Consider the following 22,328-nt stretch of genomic DNA (forward strand, 5'->3'; position numbering starts at 1 on the left):
CATCGAACCAGAAAACTAGTTAACGAGAAGAATCATTTTAGACATAAGTAAAAATTAACAAAGAAAAATTTTACAATCTGGGTTGTTGTTTAACGTTTCGGTGTCGCCATAATCACCGCAAGAGCATATTAAAACCTGTTAATTCTAAACTTTTCTGCACAATCCCAAAACTTTACCTCTGTGAGCCAGAGCAGGGAGGATACCTTGGTTTTCGTGGCCACTATTGCCCTGCCTCGATGTCATCCATTGATGAATGGAAGAAATCTGCGAGAAAACCCTACATTCAACCAAGCAAATGTAAATTAATTTGGCATTATCTCAACCTGAAACTGCATTAAGGTGTTGTAAGCTACTGGATATATGCCTAGAATTGGATCTGGAAGTATAACATTTTCAGGACCGGCAACGGGCCTCCCAACCTGGACATTTGGTATGCATGCACCCCAGATCCCGAAGAAGCCATTTGAGATACGTGGCTGTGTTGAGGCTTTTTTGTAAAACAGGTGTATCAGTTTTACGAAATATTTTATTTAACATCATGACGAGGAAAAGAACATGGGCACTATAAAGGAGTATGCGAGAATACGATAAAAAAAAATGATATAAAATCCAAAAAGATAATTAAATAAAATTTACTTCACTCTAAGAACGTACTCAGAAACCACCATACCGGTTGCTCCCATTACATTGTTTAATAATTGTGGCTTTTTAACTTCATTTTTAATATATACATGCGTTAGCATATTACTGTGTTGCCATCGTCTATTAATTTTGTTTTTAATACATGTGTTTTCTGTGGTTGTTAATGCAATTCATTATTGTGTTGACTGGTATAACGCTCCACCTCACCATACATTGAATATATAATGCCCCCTCTGTTACAGCCCGATAGTCATAACTGTGCCATTTAATTTCATATAACTCATCCCCTCTTCTGCCCTCCATATATAACACTTCTTCCATATATAACTCTCCCCCCATTATACCTTTGTTTTAAGACCTCGAAATTTCTTTTGTAAACCCAATTTTGCTCTCGGTCTCCAATCTTGATTTTAAATGTGACCAATATCAAACACAATGCATGCGACTTCCTGCCTGGTCCTCTGAAAAATAAAAACCTTGTTAGAAGACACCTTGCCATTGCTTGAAGTTCTTCATTATGCAGGAAACTGAATGTAGTAATTAATTTTTATATATGTAGAAACTGAAATATCAAAGGTGAAACTTGCTGAGGGAAATTGACTTATGATTGTTGGACTCTACACAGGCAAGGTGTCCAGTGGCCTTGTTCGAGGCAGCTCGAACTGTGGGGGAACTTCACATGAAACCACTCGGTGGCGCTGTACTTCATTTTCAACTCAATGATTTGCTTGTGAGTTTTAATTCGAGATCAAATATCTGATTTGGTTCTAAAACTAGTGTACTAGTTTTCTTGTTTTGCTCGCATTCCTTGACTGTGCTCTCTAGGTGCTTCTTTTCATTAGCCATTTTTATGAGTTATTTCTGCCATTTTGCACTTCTGAGAAGTATATCTACAGAGCCAGTAGACACTGACTATGTGGAAATTTGCATCATACTGGGATTTTGATATTTTCTAATTCTAGCAGCATAGGAAGCCTTTCCATTCCTCTGGATAATGCTTTACAAAATTAGAGTTTGCCCCTAGTGACCAGGTTCGCTCAAAGTGCTACATTGTTCCTGTTGATGGTTTCTAATATCTTGGTTTCGTAAATCTTCTTTTTATTATCTAATTCTTAAGTTTTGTTATCTTGATTCGCAATTGCAACTTTGTGTTTGTGGTCCATTAATTTTCATGTCGCCAGTACTATTAGCCTTATTTTTACTCTCTAATATTATGTTCTACAAAACTTTCTGCTGGTTCAGTTTCTGGCATGTCCTCTATCTTTGCCTTCCATGGAGCTAAATATGTTATAGACCTAAATGTTATAGGCTATGCCTTTTTTAATCTCTTACATCCTAAAGATAAAACAGGTGTCTGGCCACTTTTGGAATCACTCACAGTCTTGCTGTGCTGTAGAATCTCTTTTATTTGAAAGTACGTTGTCCATATAAAACAAAATCTTGAGGCTTATGGTTCGTCAGCATTTAATTGCAAATACTTATTTCCTAAATGATTCTGACTTAAAATTTGAGAATGACTGTAGGATGGTCAAGTCCTTTTTGAGCATACAGTGCGCAAGCCAGATGCAATTAGTGTTCCTGTAGAGAGATTCTTTGTAATTCGCCAAGAGGTAGATACTACCTTTTTCAAGGTTTTCTTCTAATGTTTCTAACATACACATAATGCTCCATGTAAAATCTGTGATATCAACATTTGGATGCTTTTTCAAGGTTTTCTTCTAATGTTTCTAACATACACATAATGCTCCATGTAAAATCTGTGATATCAACATTTGGATGCTTAGTCTGGACTCTGGAATGCTTTCATTTATGATAACGGTTGCACTCATTGATTTGCAGAATGAAAGTTTTCGTGGCTTTGGTTTTAGAGATAAAGATGCAGCAGATGAGATGAAAGAGCGTATACAGAAATCTGTGAAACCATTTACTATTCAGTGTGCTTCTTCGGTAACAATTACAACCAAGGATCAAGTGAGAGACAAATCCCTTCAAAAGCGTAATTGGAGAATCTGCGGCCTCTTTCTGATGATCCTGGGACCGCTCTTCTGAGGTTTGGCGGGCACCCAGACGGATCTCACCGATACTCGAATGGAATTCAAGGAGCAAAAACTGCTCCACGCCACAATAGCTGTGTGGACAGATAATCGAATGCAACAATTGCTGTGCTGTGGATGTGGGGCGCAGTAGCCGTGAGGGGGCGTATGTATGTTCTTGGAGTAGGCAGAGGCAGCTGGAGCTACAGTTGACTTAGTTTTACTGGAGTCCCCTGGAGGACGCACCAGAGGAAGCAGCAGGGGCCAAGAGGAAGCAGCAGAGGCATTGGCCCCAAAGGAAGCACTACCAGCCATAATCCCTTACATCCCATTGCATCCAAGCTGGTCGTTCAACTATGGATTATGGCAGGATTATGGCAGGGACTAGCTGCGTCGCAGTCTGACAATTTTGCAATATATACAAAGCACCATATTGACTTTTCTATATTCAAGTACACAGGTAATAAAAACCTCACTTAAAAAGATTACTCGAAAAGCAAGTTAAAAACATGTCTGTTGAGCCTGGCCCCGTGTTCAGCACAGATATAACAATGTGTAGAGGTGCAGAAAGTATGCAATAAGTCAGTATGAAAGATGCAAAATCTCAAACATAAAATACAAAACCAACAGCCAAAGGGTAATTTTGAGGTTAGACATAAACACATCATGAAAACCTTCATAGCGCATAAAATTTTGAGTTACTTGTCTCAATGCAGTGGTCACGTGTCGTATATTCTGCATGCAAATATTTTATGGTCGACTCTACATTGGAAAGGATGTTAGGCCAGAGGTAGAGCCATAACACGTGGCTTGCATGCTCGCAACTTTATTGTAACAATCCAAAACATCTGTCTTCGGTCACTATTACAGATCTCCATGAAGATGACATCCGATCCAGATTTCTTTCAAATGTCATCCGGCCTGGCAGAAAGATTTCTCGCTAAGCCCGAAGGAGAGCAAGCAAATTAAACGCTATACTTATCAGCAGAGGACAGCATCAATCATCCTTCTGGTTATTTCATTCTGCCTGGTTTGTGTGCGCTAGTGATAAATAGATAGACTTCGCAGATGAGAGCATCGTGGTTATTTCATTCTGCCTGGTTTGTGTGCGCTAACGATAAATAGACATACTTCAACAGTGGCAGTTTAAATGGTCTTTCCACGGACGCCTGGGGTTTGAACTTTGAACCTGTGAATTTTTGCTTGGCAAAGCAAATCCAGCCAAAGAAGCTAAATTAGGGAATTAAGGCGAGTAGTTCCACCACAGAAAATCCAGTTGCAGTTACCATTCAGAAGTGGAAATTGCCATTCAGGTCCATCAGACCATCCAGTGCAGAATTGGGGCACTCCATGCACCTTCGCCTCTGCTTAAAAGGTACTATACCTGCACGCCATTAGAATGAACAACCATCTCTTAGGGCCTGCAATTACATGTAGAAACGATTTTCCCATGAGGTACATGCTGCTACATGTCTTTTAAAATTCATGAGCTTAGGTACTATACCTGCACGCCATTAGAATGAACAGCCATCTCCTAACTCTTAACATATTACAGTGGATGCTCACGGTCATGAAAAGGAAATTTTGGTCTCTAATAAACAAAAATTCCATGCAATGCATTAAATATTCAATAGATAATTCCGGGAAATGGAATTTGGTCATCAGAGAGAAGTAATTTCATTCATGCAACAGTATTAGTCAAAAAGATGAAAACCTCCAACCTGTTAAAGGAGATAAATAAATAGAATTCGAACCTCACTTAGCTTGAGTATGACGATACAAATAGTTTTAAAAAAAATGATGCAAATACATGTATAAAAAATAAACTACAGTAATGAGTATACTATATGAAAAGGGGCCAGATCAGAAAATGTAAAAGAGAGGTTATGTGTGTTATCAAGGAATAATTACCTGATAAGAATTAATCGAAAAAGGTTCTGAATTGATTTGCTACATGTGAACAGAGAAAGAGTCGTGTAAGACAAAGCCCGCCACAGCCGAGACAGTCTCAGAGATGGCCGACGAGACAGCCGAGATGAGATCAGGTACTGTACCTGCACGCCATTAGAATGAACAGCCATCTCCTAACTCTTAACATATTACAGTGGATGCTCACGGTCATGAAAAGGAAATTTTGGTCTCTGAAGTTTTCTATTGTTATACTTATTTTCTTTGCTCATGCTGAAAAACTAATTCTCCAACTTCGTCAATGGCCAACTCTTCAATTTTAGATGATAAATTTAGGTATTATAAGACACTCCAACAGAGTGACACAAACTATTGAGTACCACTGTAATTGAAAACCTACTTTGCAATGTTATCAGTCATCAGTGCGTGGAATCTATGAATGTTTCAAATCATTAAATTTTGTCACGGGTTTTGTGACTTGATCACCTTTGCCCATCATTAAGTTTTGTAATTTATAAGCCAAATACGGGACTCTGTTTGCACTGGAAGTCTTATGTAAGGACTGCAATGTATTCCATGTACTTTTCGATTTTTTTGCATCTTGGATGTTGATGGGAAACTACTCTCTGTTATGTGCTATGTGACTGGTGGCACTTGAACCTATGTACCAAGCATCTTCTGGTACATTCCTACATGGAGACGCACAGAGTTTCTCCTATTGAAAATTTGAAATCCTTAGCACTTAAAATCCTGTACTATTTAGTATTTTCACCATAATTGTTTGAATGTCTCTTGTTTGTTCTGTGATTAGTTGCGTCATTTAAATTCAGTTCATGAATGTTTGGAATCCATATTATGCACACCCTGGCATTGGAGTTTCTGGGCTAAAGCTGGGGGTTTTCCATGAGCTAGAGCTAGTGTCCAAGACAGACAATAGACTAGTTCTCTGAATTGGGTTTGCTATATGGGGCTTCTCTTCGTCTTTGTTTGTTCTGTCATCTCAAAAGAGGTTTCAGATCTGTATCAAGACACATAATTTGATCCAGTGATTTTGTACTTGAATTAAGCCCTGAAGCAAGCCTCAGGAGACTTCAAGATAATCATCAACTCAAGGAACAACCTTGGGTGAAAGTGATAAACGTTGGAACATACTTCAGGAATAGTTCGGATAGTTGCTTCTGTTCGAATATTGTAGATCAGATCTAAGATACAAAAGATGTCTAGAAACCTTAAAGTAAACACCCTCTAATCAGTCTTGGTCAATGGTTTGAACTGCAAAGAGAAACTTTAGAATAGCCCATGAGTTTCTCCTTTAAGTCCTTAGGTAGCAACAGAGTTTATATGGTGCAAATATGATCAAATGTAGTCTCAGATATACCCTCCAAGACGTTGAAGTGCCTCAGGAAACCATAGAGATCAAAACTAGACTTCAATGTGACTGCACAGGTCGAGTTGTCTCAGAGAATAGGAACAGATTAATTTACACTTTTTTGGCCTGTAAGTTCTGAAAGATGCCAGTTTTCATTTTAGCTGAAAGCTATTTTTATAAAATTTCTTAGCAGTAGCATCATTTGGTGCAAGTGTGGCATAACTGAATAGGTAGCACAGTAGTGTATCCAAGCACACGATTTCAATAGTGATGGGCCTGGTTTTGACTAGCTCCGTCCAACCAGTATCTGGCATTCTTGACAACCTTGCTGCTAGAACACATGTTGCTGTCCATGTAAAATGCAAGTTGATAAACTGAACATTTTCTTGATGGTTAGTCGTTGTCTTTATCATTAATTGAAAATGGATTGGATTGAGAATTTCACCTCTCCTTGAGGTGGACTGTGCTACTTTGTAGTGCGTAATAGACTGGAGACTTGATGGGGAGTGTCTCCTCTCTTGCTCCCATGCCACTAGAAGCTAATATGTTCTTGTACTGACTTAAGGAGCTATCAGATGTTAATGCCTTTAGTAAACTGCCCAGATTATGAATTTTAGACTTCTAATTTTATAAGCATTAGTCCTTGTCTCATACAATAACTGACCTCCGAGGATTTTAAAAACCTCTGAATTTTGGGATTAGAGCTTTAGAATGCACTCTCCGAGGTGTAATCTAGGCAATAAAGAGTAACAACGATTGCTCCTTCCTAACTGGAAAATATTCAACTTCTGTTGTTTGATTCACAGAGCTTGTACATTGACTCACTCTTTTGAGACAGCGATCTTAATTCATACTTGTGTCTTTTGGTAAACATTGACTATTGCATGAAGGAAAGTTAATCTCTAAAACCATACATTTATGAAGATTCCTTCAACAAAATGCCTACGCAATCAATCGTTAACTTTATGATGCTTTCAGTTTACAGAAGCAGGGGCTCTTAACCTTTTGCTTCGTGCACACCCTGGCATTGGAGTTTCTGGGCTAAAGCTGGGGGTTTTCCATGAGCTAGAGCTAGTGTCCAAGACAGACAATAGACTAGTTCTCTGAATTGGGTTTGCTATATGGGGCTTCTCTTCGTCTTTGTTTGTTCTGTCATCTCTAAATTTCGAAGGAAATATTGGCTTGGGCGCTATGAAAAGACAATCCGGCTCTTGTTTCTTTATCTATTTGAGTGGTTTGCTAATCTGCTGAGTGGTGTGTGTTATGTCATATTCTAGTGTCATAACTGCTGTGGTTTGACTTCTGATTTAAGGATCCTTTGTGTATAATTTTTATGGTTTGTGTCTAAGATTTACAGAACTCAGCTAAATTTGTTTTATATTTAAATCTGCAAATCTCAGAGTCTCAGAGCATAGCCGAGTGCTCATACTGTGTGCAAAAATATTAGGAGCTCAAATAGCCTTGAAAATTATAGCATATGAATAAAACTTAGCATTCTTGTTTAAGTCTCTTTTTAGTTTTTGGTGACAGTAATCACTGTAATACCACATTTCCCAGGTCATCCCAGTTTCCTTCCTTCTATCTCCCAAACAGTGGAAGATAAAGAGTAAGAGTGCTTAGAGGTTTGTGCAACTCTAAGGCTGAGGATGCTGATCCCAGTTCTGGTTGGAGCCACTTGTAAAACGCTTTTCAAATTTTTCCACTTAATGAATATAATTTTAGTATACAATTTGAGTTTGAAATAAAATCAGTCTACGTATTTGCTGCTTCCGGAAGCTATTTGGTGCTTTCTTCCGCATTTAGTCACCAGGGATGCCTTCTCTGAGTCAGCACATATATTAGAATGTCTCTATTTCAGCTTTCTGTGATGAAATGAAAAAGCCCTGATGAAATGAAAAAGCCCCAAGAAATAAGCTGGTGTGGCGCATGTATGTTTGTTTCCTAAAAAATTTCTTGCTGCTGTGGACAAAACAGTCAAAGTTTCATTTATTGGCAGTTCTTCAAGCAGTGTGTTATCATATTCCTGATTGCCACTTTCATCATAGCCACCTCCCAGTTCTTTGCTAAAAAATCTCAATGTCTTGGGTTGTAATTTAAAGACATTATTGTCAGTTGTGCTTCCAGAGGGGTTTACGTTGTTCTTTATCTTGGCAGTCATATTTCGAACTTCAATGTCAGAGCTGAGCAGTGGATGCTACCGGACATAAGGAGTCTCTGTAGCTTAGCAGACATTTGCGGTTTCAAAGGTGCGCACAATCACTTCGTGTTCTATAATCATTTTCATTGTTCAACTTGTTATTATGATTCTCTGGTTGTAACTGCATTGCATCAGTAAACATAGTATTGTATCGAACACTTAGTCGTCATCATGTCTTCTATGTCTGATAAACACAAGTTGCAATTAGTATTGCAAAAGCATCACTTATTCCGTGTGGACAATTTCTCATATCTAATTGGAGACTGCCTATTCGATAGTTTAGAACTTTTGCTAGATTTCCGATACACATCAGTGGAGCTAAGGAAAGGAACAATAGAATATTTTAGAGCCTGTCTCAAAAAACAAGATAGTGAGGCAATTTTGTCTTATGAACATGAACTGCATGAAGCTTCACTTAAAGAAATGCATAACATTAGGGACCGTGAAGTCTATTTAGACAAAATGGCTAAATCTGCCTCAAACAATATACCCCTAGCATCCAGAGGTCTGTGGGGAGATATTTTCTGCGTCCATTGGCTGTCAAACTGGTTGAAAATTCCAATTAGGCTTTGGTCCAAAACAAAGATACGAGTGTATTTGCACTTCAATTCAAGTATTACAACGAATACTTGTGACATACTGTTCCATGACGACGACCCTTTGAATGGGCACTTCGAGCCTTTGGATCATAAGCAGCCTACAATTCGTTCTACCTTCCAACAACAAGCCGATACCTCAAAGAACAATATCGAACCACAGCCTGAGACAAAATGTCAATCAATCAAAGCTAAATTACACGCACCTTGTCACTTAAACAAGCATGTGCTTAAGGACATTTCTCACAAGAATCAGGAAAGGCAAAACGTAGGCATTCAATACAACAGAAGTACAATGGAAGAACAAGTAGTTCTATACAACATAGAAGATGTTTGTGACACACCTATGTCTGATAAACACAAGTTGCAATTGGTATTGCAAAAGCATGACTTATTTCGTGTGGACAATTTCTCATATCTAATTGGAGACTGTTTATTCGATAGTTTAGAACTTTTGCTAGATTTCCGATACACATCAGTGGAGCTAAGGAAAGGAACAATAGAATATTTTAGAAACTGTCTCAAAAAACAAGATAATGACGCAATTTGGTCTTATGAACATGAACTGCATGAAGCCTCACTGAAAGAAATGCATAACATTAGAAACCGTGAAATCTATTTAGACAAAATGGCTAAATCTGCCTCAAACAATATACCCCCAGCATCTAGAGGTCTATGGGGAGATATTTTTTGCATCCATTGGCTGTCAAACTGGTTGAAAATTCCAATTAGGGTTTGGTCCAAAACAAAGATGAGACTGTATTTGCACTTCAATTCAAGTATTACAACAAATACTTGTGACATACTGTTCCATGACGAAGATCCTTTGAATGGGCACTTCGAGCCTTTGGTTCATAGGCACCCTACAATTGGTTGTGCCTCCCAACAACAAGCCGATACCTCAAAGAACCCTTGTCACTTAAACAAGCACGTGCTTAAGGGGATTGCTCAGGAAAATCCGAAAAGGCAAAACATAGGCATTCAATATAACAGAAGTACAATGGAACAACAAGTAATTCTAAACAACACAGAAGATATTTGTGACACGCTGCACACAAAAGATGTTAGTCACACACAGGCGTTCCGGTCACTTAGAAACTTGAAAGAACATATTAGAACCAACAGACGAACAGAAGTTGTAACTCCTTCTCGATCAGACAAACAATCAAAAAGTCTATCTTTAAGCAATTGTCGATCAGACAAACAATCAAAAAGTCTATCTTTGCGTTTGCTTAAAGGCATCATTCGGGGAAAATTGAAAACACAGAAAATAAGACTTGCCTTCAACACAACAATAATGAAACAAGAAATAGTCATAGAAAACATGGACTACAGCCCATGTTCAGGAAGATCAACGGATCTATCAGCACGATCAACGAACCAAGTAAAATCCGAGACACTGAGAATTCGATCACTTAGAAACTTGGAAAAACAGATTAGAAACAACGCACAAACCGGAATTGTAATCCCTTGTTCATTAGGCAAAGAGACAAAAAGCTTATCTTTGCATTTGCTTAAAGGCATTATCCGGACAAAATCGAAAACAGAGAAAATAAGACTTGTGTTCAACACAGCAACAAGGAAACAAGAAATAGTCATAGAAAACATGGACTACAATCGATTTGCAACAACATCAAAGGATCGTTCAGCACAATCAGAGAAACCAGGAGAATCCAACCTCTCGATTCAATCAAGATCAATGAACAAATTACCAGAATTATCAGAATTTGATCAAGTATATCAAAGGCAAGTAAGTGACACACCTATTTTCAATTGTTCATCATGTTAAACAACTTTTTTCAAAAGAGACATCTGCTTTCTGAAACAAGAATGTCAAGCAAAACAAAATAAGATTAGGAAACTATCAACTAGTTTCGAGAATGTTAAATCTCGTGTTGAAGATTGCTACATTTGTAAACATTGCAAAAAAGCAATTGAACATGACACAATTGCTAAATATGCAGTCCCCGAACACATAAGAAGAAACAATGGCACTAGAACACTGAGAGACCTCACTGAACTAGAGGAAAGACTAGTCGCATTAAGATTGCCCTTCTTGCAAATAAAAGAAATGGGCCATCGACATAAGAAGTCGCAACTGGGCTTAACTGGAGGAGTCATCAATGTCCCTACTAACATTTCCAGAATCCAATCTGCATTGCCTCGAACTATAAAAGACACTGACACAGTTGCCATTGTTCTCAAAAAGAGTTTAAGATTCAAAAGTGCTTATGCATTTGGTCGAGTTCAAGTTCACAAAGTGATGAAAGCACTAAAAGAATTATGCAAAAGGATGCTTTACAAGCTCGAGAACGCTACCATAAATGAAAATTGGAAAGAGACATTCCTACAGAACCAAGAAGCTTATGAAAGTTCAAGTGACACTGAAGATAGCGAACACGATAACCAGGACAACGATGAACCAACGACAAAAACATTGGTCCATGGATTCATTGATGCACACACCGTCCATGACCTTGTAAATAAACAAATTAACATTGCACCTGCTGCTGGATACATGCCATTAGGAATCTTCAAAGATAAGTACTCAGAAGAAATGAGTTTCCCATCGCTTTTCTATGGCAAGAAACGCCCAGCCGACATCTCCAAAAACTTTACATATCAAAAGATTTGCCAATGGGAAGTGCTGCATAAAAGCCATGATTTTGCTTATCATACTACAAACCTGTTCTATAAAGCAATTCGCATTATCATAAATCAGGTGTTGAATACAATGTGGATTAGAATTAGAAAGGGGCAGTTGAAAGGTAGAAAACTAGTTGCAAAAGACGTTAAGTCAAAACCAAACCTAGATCGTATTTTAAATTCTGACATTGGGTACATGGACCTAAAAACAATTCGTACCTCACCTGACTACCACCAGCAAATACGGAACAAACTCTATGCAATGATACGACAACTAGGGCCGCCCACTTTCTTTGTTTCGTTTAGCAGTGCGGAGCATCTTTGGGATCCTTTGATGCATGCATTGAGACACATAAAACAAAACACTAGAAGACCAAACACAGGTGAACTTGATGAAAATGAACCTAGCTCATTAATAAGAAACGACCCTGTTACTTGTGTACGTTACTATAGATCTAGGAGGGATGCATTACATCAATTGATATCTCATGATCACAAGTATTATGGGCAGCTCACTGACCACTTCTATGTAACTGAATTCCAAAACCGGGGCAGTGAACATGAACATGGCTTACTATGGATAAAATCTGCACCAATCTATGGTCAAAATACAAATATTGAAGTCGAAGAATTCGTTGACAATTACTTGTCAACTAATTCACTATTACTTGCAAGTGAACTTAGAGTTCTACAACACCATTGTCACACAAAAAGTTGTAGGAAGCGTGCAAATTCTAATTGCAGATTTAATTTCCCAGTACCACCAATGAAAGTAACGAAAATACTTGAGCCTCTTGAATTCGATAGTGATAAAACAAAAGCACATGCAAAGCTAATCTTTGAAGCAATAAACAACACAAGATACAGTGAAAATGATACATTTGATAGCTTTTTAGCCAACCTTGGACTAGTACACAATGAATACATACATGCTATCCAATGTACACTAAAGCGAACAACACTCTTATTGCAAAGGAACCCAGTTGACACCTGGACAAACAACTTCGCTAAACATATTCCAGGAATTTGGATTGCAAACACTGATTCCCAATTTGTACTTGATTCATATGCAGCTGCAATGTATTGCAGTTCTTATATGACCAAAGAAGATAAAACACTGACAAGAACATTTAAAAACATACGCGACAATCATGTGAAAACAAAATCCGATATCCTAGATACCATTAGATCTTTGGGGAAAGCTTTGGTCAACTTGCAACAAATGTCTGCACAACAAGCAGTGCATATTGTGTTATCGCTCCCACTAAACTCTAGTTCACGGAAATGTGTATTTATTAACACATCTCCTGTCGATGATCGTGCATTTGTTCTTAAAAGACAAAAAGATTTGCAGAAGGAAGCAGATGACTCAGAAGACATAATGTGCCCATCAATTACTGACTACTATGCTCTCCGACCTATTGCTATTGAACATGTCTGCTTAGCAGAATTTGCATCTAGCTATACAAAGAAAGGACAAGAACGCAGAAAATCAAGTAAGCCATGTGTCATTCGATCTGTTAGATATAACAAATACAAGGACATTGAAAATCACTGTAGAGAGCAATTGATGTTATACTATCCTTATCGAGGAAGTGAAACTGCAATTAAGCAACGTTACACAAGTTGGCAAGCTGCATATGTTGCGGTCGAAGAAATAGTCAAGCAAAATGAACAGAAGTTCAAATTTGCTACAACAACTACATGGGGTGACATAGATGACGCAATGCACACAGTAGAAACAGAAACTGGAGAAATATTTGACATAGATAGTTTGAAATCAAATGAAACAGAAACTATAACATTTAACAAATCGATAGATGACAAATATGAAAACTACGACTTCCAAAATGACTTGGGACATTTGCAAGATAGCAAAAAGTTTGCTTTACCATCTACAAGGCCATATGAAATCGTGAAACAACCACGTATACTTGAAGACGTAGAGTACTATGAATTAATGCGACAATTAAACACCGAACAAGCAAGTATAGTTACTGATGTTATAACAAGGAAATTGTACAGACCAGACGAGCTAATCTACCTATTATTAACAGGAGGTGCAGGAACAGGCAAGACACACACAGCCAAGGCAATCTTCCAATCCTTAGTACGCATACACAATGTGGCATTGCCTTATAACCCATCACAACTAATATGAATAATCGCTGCATACACGGGCAAAGCTGCCTTCAATGCTGGTGGTGTCACATTGCATTCTGCATTCTATTTGCCCTTTAACAAAGCAGATTGCCCCTCACTAAGCAATGAAAAATTGGACACATTATCAAAGCATTTCCAACAATTGTGTGTCCTCGTCATAGATGAGGCATCGCTCGTTGGTGCAACAACACTATATCAAATTGATAAGCGCCTGCGACAAATCTTACACACACCAACTTCATGCTTTGGCAATGTTGACACGATATTCTCCGGCGATCTTTACCAGGCAAACCCAGTCAGAGACTCCCTGATCTTTGAAAACCCAAAAATCAACAAAAACACAATTCCATATGCCTTCTGGCCAGAGAAAATAAAATGTTATCAACTGCACACAGCCATGCGCCAAAAAGACCCATTGTTCATTGATGTACTAAATAGGATGAGATTAAACATGCAAACAGATGAAGATATCGCTTATGTAAACAACAACTGCTATAGGGTCCCACCTTCAAGCCCAGTTTTCCCACACATTTTCTATCGCAACAAAGATGTCCATATTCACAATGTGAAAATGCTTTCCCTAACAAAGGGGGAACAAATAATGCTCATTGCAATTGACAACTACGAGCTTCCTGGGTCGAGTTATTTTGCTTTTGATAAAACAATCTCACTGCCATCAACAATTACAGTTAAACAGAACATGCTAGTTGAACTATATGCAGGAAATTACAATACAAACGATGGATTAGTAAATGGTGCTGAAGGGATTTTCAAATCCTATTCATCTAATAACAACAGGCCTGACATTGTCTAGATAGAATTTTCAGATCCAGAAATTGGGAAACAACAAAGAAGCAACTTCAAACAACTATACGACATAAATATAATGCCAAATTGGACACCAATCTTTCGAATAGCAAAATCGCTAGCAATGTCTCGGAACAAATTACAAATTACAATTCGAAAACAATTTCCCATCCAATTAGCCTGTGCCCGGACAATACACCGGACACAAGGGTTGACATTGGATCAGCTTGCATTTGACCCAACTGGTGTGACAAAACATGGTCTAGTCTACACTGCATTATCACGTGTTCGAACTATTGACTCACTATACTTGATTAACAAATTGACACAACAAAACTTCCATGTCAAAAACAAAATAATCAATGAGATGGCACGGCTAGAAACAACTGGTGCATGGAAACTAGAATTCGCAAAGAAGAAATCTGTTAACAAGGATGTTTTATCGATTGCAAGCCTGAACACACGTAGTCTACGTGCACATCTTAGTGACGTGATTCATCACAGTGACTTAATGGACAACATGATTCTATGTTTTCAAGAAACTCATTTGTACACTCCACCAGTAGTCAAAGAATTCTTATCATTCAATTTTGCAGCTGCACATTGTACACATGGAATTCTTACTTGCATAAACAAAAAAATACCTATTAGAGCAAGAAAGACATTTTGCAAAAACAAAACAGAGCTTACCCTAATTGACATGTACTTCCAACGACCAATTTGTTTAATGAACATTTATGCAGCACCATTTGAACAAGTATCCACAATAATGCAAATAATTCAGGAAGCAAAGTCGCAAACTACATATACTGACTGTGTTTTTTTAGTTATTGGTGATTTGAACATTGACATACAACAAGAAACAGCTCGTAGCAAACTCTTTGTACAATTTATGGAAATGGAAAACTTACATGAAATAACAAGCAAACTATCTCCGCACCGAAACACAGTAATAGACCATATCTGGACAACTTTGCCTATGAAACAGTGTGAGATAAATGTAACATGGGCTTATTGGTCTGATCACAGCATATTCTATGCGCTATTACAGCTCTAGTGACCCTTGGAACAAATCAATTTTAGCCTGTAGCAAAATCAAAGTAGCATTGATACACAAGTTTCTCTACAATTTGCTAAACTTCTTATTCAAGGAAACTTCATATTTCCCTGTTCAAACAAACGCTGTGTTGCCCGAGCAATATCAATCTCCAATGGCCATACTGAAAGTCTATTTCTTGTAGCTCCCTTGCAACACTCTGCGTTAACTGATCTAGGTATGTAACACATAGAATAACATTATGCACAGATTTATTATTACATGGAACACATTTTGCTTGTAGACCTAATAGAATACATATTTATTATTACATGGAACAAGTTTTGCTTGTAGACCTCATAGCTTGTACTCGTGTTGTACAGATAACTAATAAGAAAACACAGAACGAAGAAGTAACTCCTCCAGAGCCTTGCTGCTTTTCAGATCAGAGATTGGTAAACAGATAATTAATATGAAAAGACATCACGAAGAAATACCTGCTCCAGAGACATGCTCCCTCTCTGAGACTTGTGACGTCTCAGAAACTGCTAAAAAGTAACTAAAAAACCTTCAAATCTATTCTTACAAGTTTTGTAGTACAAACACAATGTTAATTCAGATTCTTCAATATTGTTCTACAAGCAAAAACAGGAAAGTACATCAAGTTTTGTAGTACAAATATAATGTTAATTCAGATTCTTTAATATTGTTCTACAGGCAGAAACAGGAAACTACTTCTGATATAGCAGCCAAGCATCAACTTTGTAGAACAATCACAATACAGGAGTTAAAAGGGCTGAAAATGGGAACAACTTTTCACGGCCAGGTTCTAGTGATATACAAAACACTGGTCGACAAAGCCCACGGAATTGAATTGTTACGTGCTGACATGGTGGACAGCAAAGGGCATATGACAATTACGCTAAATGTGCCACACAGCCTCATTGCTGCTACTGAAGAGAAGCTTCTAGTTGGCCAGGGAATCTGTGTTACAGATTTCAAAGTCTCTGCTAAGACAATCTACGACCATGGAGACTGTCCGTGTATACTTGTTTTGCATGGGAAGAGCATATTGGAACCAATTCCACCTATCTGTATGGAATACAGATTTGTTCCCACGACAACTATTAACCAGCTCACCCGCACAACAGCTGAGTTTGCGATCGGCACAGTTGCCGGTCTTGTAACAACAGCGAAAGAAACAGCTGGTCAATATGTCCTAACTATCAAGGACGGCCCAGCTGAAAAAGACAAAGCCACGGTATATACGAATTCAACCATTTATTCTTTTTAACATTTAAATCATCTATACATTTTAAGTAACCGTTCACTTAAAACCAATTACATTTAACACTAGTACATTTTGCAACCCAGGTCTATCTTTTTAATACATTTAAGCCAATTTTCAACTGCATCCAACAACAAATTTCGAAACAAGAAGCACCAATGGTCCTGTTTCGAAATGTTGCCCGAGGCAAAGAACGTGGCTCATTACGGACATGCAAGTCTACATTCATTACACCCGTTACTTCAGACAGGGTACTTGGAGACCTGAGAAAACTACTTGCCTCAACAACAAAGGTCCTCTCATACTCCACAAAATATATATTATAAATCTTTATTTCCTCTTCCCCTAAATCACGCACGTTCATTTAACATCCTTTTAGCATTTTTATTACAATATCTAATGCTAGGCTTCTACTGAAACATGGACCAGGTTAAAGGTATGCTGACTATAGCAGACATACACGCAGAACCCTTTGTTATAATCTGTAACAATTGCTCTCTACCCGCCGATACCTTTGGAACAGTTATCATGGACCAACTTAACTGTTCTACATGCAAACAGCTAACTACATATCGACGCAATTTGCAATTGAATTGCACAATCCAAACAGAGGGAAATGTTCAATACAAATGCATCCTAAAGGACAGTTTACTGCTCGAACTGTGTCCATCCTTAACAGGACTGACGTATGAAAAATATCTCGAAGATGTTGGTGACGTTACATACAGTTTGCGAGATTTCCATGTACACAGCAACTTCCTGTTGGATAGTTCGGATGTCATTGTCCGGACAGATTGACACATTTTATCCTCTGTAGGGTGTCACTTTCTCTGGTCTACGAGTTCATATTTGCTAGAAGCTTGGAATACCAACTTCATAGAATTGTTATATCTGTATTTATTATTATTTGAACATAAGAACTCTTCCTCTGGGCATTTTAGTTTCTGTTGGGCTGAAAATAAACAACTCTGACAAATGTTTTGATGCTTCAGATTACCATCTTCATGCTACTGTTATACCTGTAGTTACTCTTCCTTTGGGCATTTACTTTCTACTGGAATGAAAAGAAAGAAAGCTCCTTATTGTTTAACGGCAGAAGTTTGTCATGCCATTGGCAACTCAATGTTTCGAACTCTTGTATCAGTTGAATTCACTTAATATCCACTTGAAACATTTTTTGTACTACTCTTTGATCTGAATGACTGTGCTGACTGCTTTCTAACAAATATTTTGGAGAAGCCTGATTCTAGGGTGTCACTTTCTCTGGTCTACGAGTTCATATTTGCTAGAAGCTTGGAATACCAACTTCATAGAATTGTTATATCTGTATTTATTATTATTTGAACATAAGAACTCTTCCTCTGGGCATTTTAGTTTCTGTTGGGCTGAAAATAAACAACTCTGACAAATGTTTTGATGCTTCAGATTACCATCTTCATGCTACTGTTATACCTGTAGTTACTCTTCCTTTGGGCATTTACTTTCTACTGGAATGAAAAGAAAGAAAGCTCCTTATTGTTTAACGGCAGAAGTTTGTCATGCCATTGGCAACTCAATGTTTCGAACTCTTGTATCAGTTGAATTCACTTAATATCCACTTGAAACATTTTTTGTACTACTCTTTGATCTGAATGACTGTGCTGACTGCTTTCTAACAAATATTTTGGAGAAGCCTGATTCTTCCTGCAAAACTCATGGACTGGCTACAGGTGGTGAATGAAGAATTACATTGTCATTGAGTCATAACTATGTGTCCTGAATTTAAAATGATAATAAAGTTGTTATGATTCTTTTCTTCTGATGCTTAGATCCAGAGCTGACTACTTTGCTTTAAACGTGATATACCACAGAACAGAAAATCAATGGCAATGCCAATGGAGGAGCAGAAACGCAAGAGATGGTTGTCCCAATGTCATGAAGATCCTGACATTGACGGTTTTTTAAAAGCCCCAAACCTTGTAAAAGAACTCGTTTTGCTTCACTTGGACCGCTGGGTGTACTTTATAAGTCGGATACCCCTGGAAATCCGGTGGAAAAAGGTGATGGGGTGGAGCATTTCTCAACAGGAGGAAAGGCTCCACGTATTTATCTCCTTTCAAGATTTCGTGGAGAATGACTGGGGCTGTGAAAACCTCAGCCTTCTAATTTTTTATTGGCCGCGGCGTTGCACTGTGGTGGTGGACTGCGCCCGCACCATCCACTGTACACATGATACCTGCTATTATTATATAGCGGATGATGACGAGCACTTCCAACAACTTACCGACCCAATTCCCTTGAAGCAGTTGGTGTTGGACTACAGCAATCTATTTTATCCAAATGGTTGGGATTGGGACGTCTCGACAAGACGGAAATCTCTCCTCAAACGCTTCAATAGAAGGATGGCACAACCCTCAGATTTGAAGGTATTCCGCTCATTTCTAATTAATTTCTCCAAAATATAATATTATTTTCTATTCTTTCCTGAATCTTTTTCGTCATCTCATCTGTTTTTCTTTAATCTTTTTCAACATTTCTTTCCTGTATAGCTGAATATGGATTGCTTTTTGCAGCCCGGATCCATATAGTGGCGTCGTACTCAGTTTCAAGCTATCATTTTGCGTGGCTCGTCATAGTCGTCCATTCCAAGCTACATTGCGTGGCTCATTATCGTCGTCAGCCAAACTCAAAGAGAAGCTTACCAGAGATGTTGAACACCAGAAGTCGTCTTCGAGTGCCGAACCACGAAACCCTTATTTTAAGCATTTTTGTTTGTCGATGTTGTTGCTTTTAGGTCATAACCACTCAGGGTTTTCACCTGGCCTCCATTGCTTAATGGATCTGCGGTTAAGAACTCAGAGTGATCGATGCTAGTTTTTATGAAACAAAGTCTACCAATCTTCAATCCCATTGAAACATTTGAAAAATGTTAATCAAAATATCCACCGACATTGAAATCTACAGCAGTGCCATTTCAAAAGTAATTATGGCTTTGAAGCCTATAGGAATTACACTCACCCCTTTTATGACTTCGACTTGAAGTTTTATCACTTTCTGATGTTACACAGAAGCTCTTATGTTGATACACTATTTGAAATGTCTGATGTCTGAAATGAAAAAGGCTGAAGTTTCTAAAGTCCTTGGAGACAAACGCCATTGCGATAAGTAGATATAGACATTTTTGTAAATCTTGTTTTGTGACCAACGCTCTTGTAAGTTTACTGTTTTATGTATAACATATATCTGTAAATTGGCACCCAAACTAATGAAAATCAGTGGTTTATTGCGTACTCCAGTAAAATTTGGACAAATATGTTTCGTGTTTTTTCTCGCAGCTTATTATGGAAATTTAAATATTTGTTGTAAGATATTAGATATGCGACTCTACACTTACAAGATTTCATGTTTAAACTCGCTTCTCCTTTTACTAGTTTCACGGATCACTTTTCATTACCTGAACGAGCAAGACTGGCCTTCCAGCGTTTTTAGCTGAGCAGGGTTTAACGTCATACTGAGCTTGGTGGCAACAGTGGTTATCCACGTAGCCTTCACCTACTATACTCTTCCTGTAAGTATATTGTTCATTGTAATGTTTACCAACAAAACTCCAACCTATTTGAATTATGATACTCCCTCATCTACTTTTTATGTGATGTTGGTGAGCAGGGATGGATACCATCTCTGAAACTCCCTATATACATTGACAACATCCACAAGGCAAAGCATGGAAGCGACTCAGAGACGTACGACACTGAAGGGAGGTTCGCTGGTTCTGTCCAGAATAATTATGTGAGGGAATATCAATAACGGCCTTGGTCTTTAATTTGGAGCTTGTCTTTTCACATTTTTACTGTCTGCTAGTGTAGTGATGGTGCTCACGACCTCGTCTCTCTGTAATTGTCCTTCAAATATATTTGCAGGTGAAACCAGATCTACTGTCTCGCTTTATTGAATTGACTGAGGAGCAACCGGAGAAATACGCTGACAAGTATCTACGAGAACCCTTTGTTGGTTTTTTCATTTGCTTTGCAAGCAACCTGATGTTGAAAAAAAGCTTCTTCAAGAAATTCATGACGTGGTCAAGGAGAATGAATGTGTGACCATTAAAGAATCTATTACTATGTTTTCTCAGAGTCCAATTGCTTCTAGCATGAATGCCAATCTAGATGATACAGAATGGTGCACGCTGAACATCAGGCACTAGATCATCTTCTGTGTTCCTAAGTTGATTAGGGACTGGCTGAACCCTTTGTTGGTTTTTTCATTTGCTTTGCAAGCAACCTGATGTTGAAAAAAAGCTTCTTCAAGAAATTCATGACGTGGTCAAGGAGAATGAATGTGTGACCATTAAAGAATCTATTACTATGTTTTCTCAGAGTCCAATTGCTTCTAGCATGAATGCCAATCTAGATGATACAGAATGGTGCACGCTGAACATCAGGCACTAGATCATCTTGTGTGTTCCTGAGTTGATTAGGGACTGGCTACAGGTCGTGAATGAAGAATTTGCTATTGCTGAGGCCCTCATGGCCACTGTTCATGCAACAACAGGTACGCATGGGCCTCTTTGTTTTAAGTCCTCAATTTAAAATGAGTTACTGATTTTTACTTAAGACGATCTACAAATCTTCATTCTTGACACATTATTAATGCTATTTCCTATTCACTGATTTTATTTTGTTTTTGTTCTTCTTCCGATGTATGTTTTCTATCATACTTTTTTAAACTTGTTTTGTGTCCTTAGTCAGACACATCCTACTTCATGATTGCTTACAAATGATGTTCAGAATCAGAGGATTTTGTACCGGCTGTTCCAGTTGCTGCATGGATTCTGATCGCCCCCCACTCTTCCCGAAGGGAAAGGGCGATGGACCCTCATCCCGAGGTGGATCAACCGACAGGAAGACCTGCTCCAAGGGTCCAATTTTGATCTCTTCAACAAACCCTAATCCAGTAGTACTGCAAACAGCTTCTTGCTCATCCATGTCAGATCGATATGCCCTGCCGCTTCCATATGCCATTTGCACCCCATGTCAGATCGATATGCCCATCATTAAATACTCATCATATTTCATCTACCGCCACAGACTCAAAGGGGCACCTAATTTCGCATTTACTACTGCCGCCACATCCATCATTCCATATGCCATTTCAACCCCATGTCAGATCGATATGCCCATCATTAAATACTGCCCTGATCCAATCTGATCTTCAAGATTATTTCTGCACCTAGATCTACCACCAAGATTGCCCGATGTCAGATACATCACTTCTACCGCCAAATACATCATTCCATATCCCATTTGCTCCCCATGTCTTATCGACCACTTAATTGCACCTCAAGTATTTTAGCACCATTCACACTTAAAACCACCTTACAAACACGTTGAACTTTTATATAAATTGGCACACCTCCCCGCTTCACATAACATGGAATCCATTAGCATAAGCCAACTTACTGAACTCACAGCATTGTTTCTCTTAGCACTTATTCTCATGACTCTTCTGATCATTGACATCGTAAAAGTCGAAAGACAAAGGAAAAAGAAACCAAAAAAAAACTAACATCTCTTTTGGATTATCTTACGCATTGTCTTATTTCCCCGCTTCTTTCTCTATTACAGGTGTACAACGGATGCTTCAAATATGCATTTGGGTCCGCCA

General features: G+C 38.3%; 1 protein-coding gene across 1 annotated transcript; it reads left to right on the plus strand.

Annotated features, from left to right (window-relative positions):
* The first annotated feature begins 943 nt into the window (after positions 1-943).
* Positions 944-17,498, plus strand: LOC149238367 (uncharacterized). The gene is made up of 9 exons (XM_089373003.1): positions 944-1,372; positions 2,166-2,252; positions 2,482-4,050; positions 4,640-4,720; positions 8,107-8,198; positions 15,781-15,952; positions 16,115-16,658; positions 16,772-16,978; positions 17,115-17,498. The coding sequence occupies exons 6-9, from the start codon at positions 15,870-15,872 to the stop codon at positions 17,481-17,483; spliced, it is 1,203 nt and encodes a 400-aa protein (XP_089229129.1). The 5' UTR covers positions 944-1,372; positions 2,166-2,252; positions 2,482-4,050; positions 4,640-4,720; positions 8,107-8,198; positions 15,781-15,869; the 3' UTR covers positions 17,484-17,498.
* Positions 17,499-22,328: the final 4,830 nt, after the last annotated feature.

This window comes from Pinus tabuliformis, chromosome 8 (genome assembly GCF_031772625.1).
Source record: "Pinus tabuliformis cultivar Carrire ecotype Pingquan chromosome 8, CPIR1, whole genome shotgun sequence".
Taxonomy (NCBI): domain Eukaryota; kingdom Viridiplantae; phylum Streptophyta; class Pinopsida; order Pinales; family Pinaceae; genus Pinus; species Pinus tabuliformis.

Excerpts from the sequence above, each read along its gene's own strand:
- LOC149238367 (XM_089373003.1), top strand. The coding sequence starts at position 15,870 with ATGAAAAGACATCACGAAGAAATACCTGCTCCAGAGACATGCTCCCTC. Across the intron at positions 16,659-16,771 it reads CTGAAAAAGACAAAGCCACG|GTCTATCTTTTTAATACATT; the intron begins GTATATACGAAT and ends TTTGCAACCCAG. Across the intron at positions 16,979-17,114 it reads TACTTGCCTCAACAACAAAG|GTTAAAGGTATGCTGACTAT; the intron begins GTCCTCTCATAC and ends AACATGGACCAG.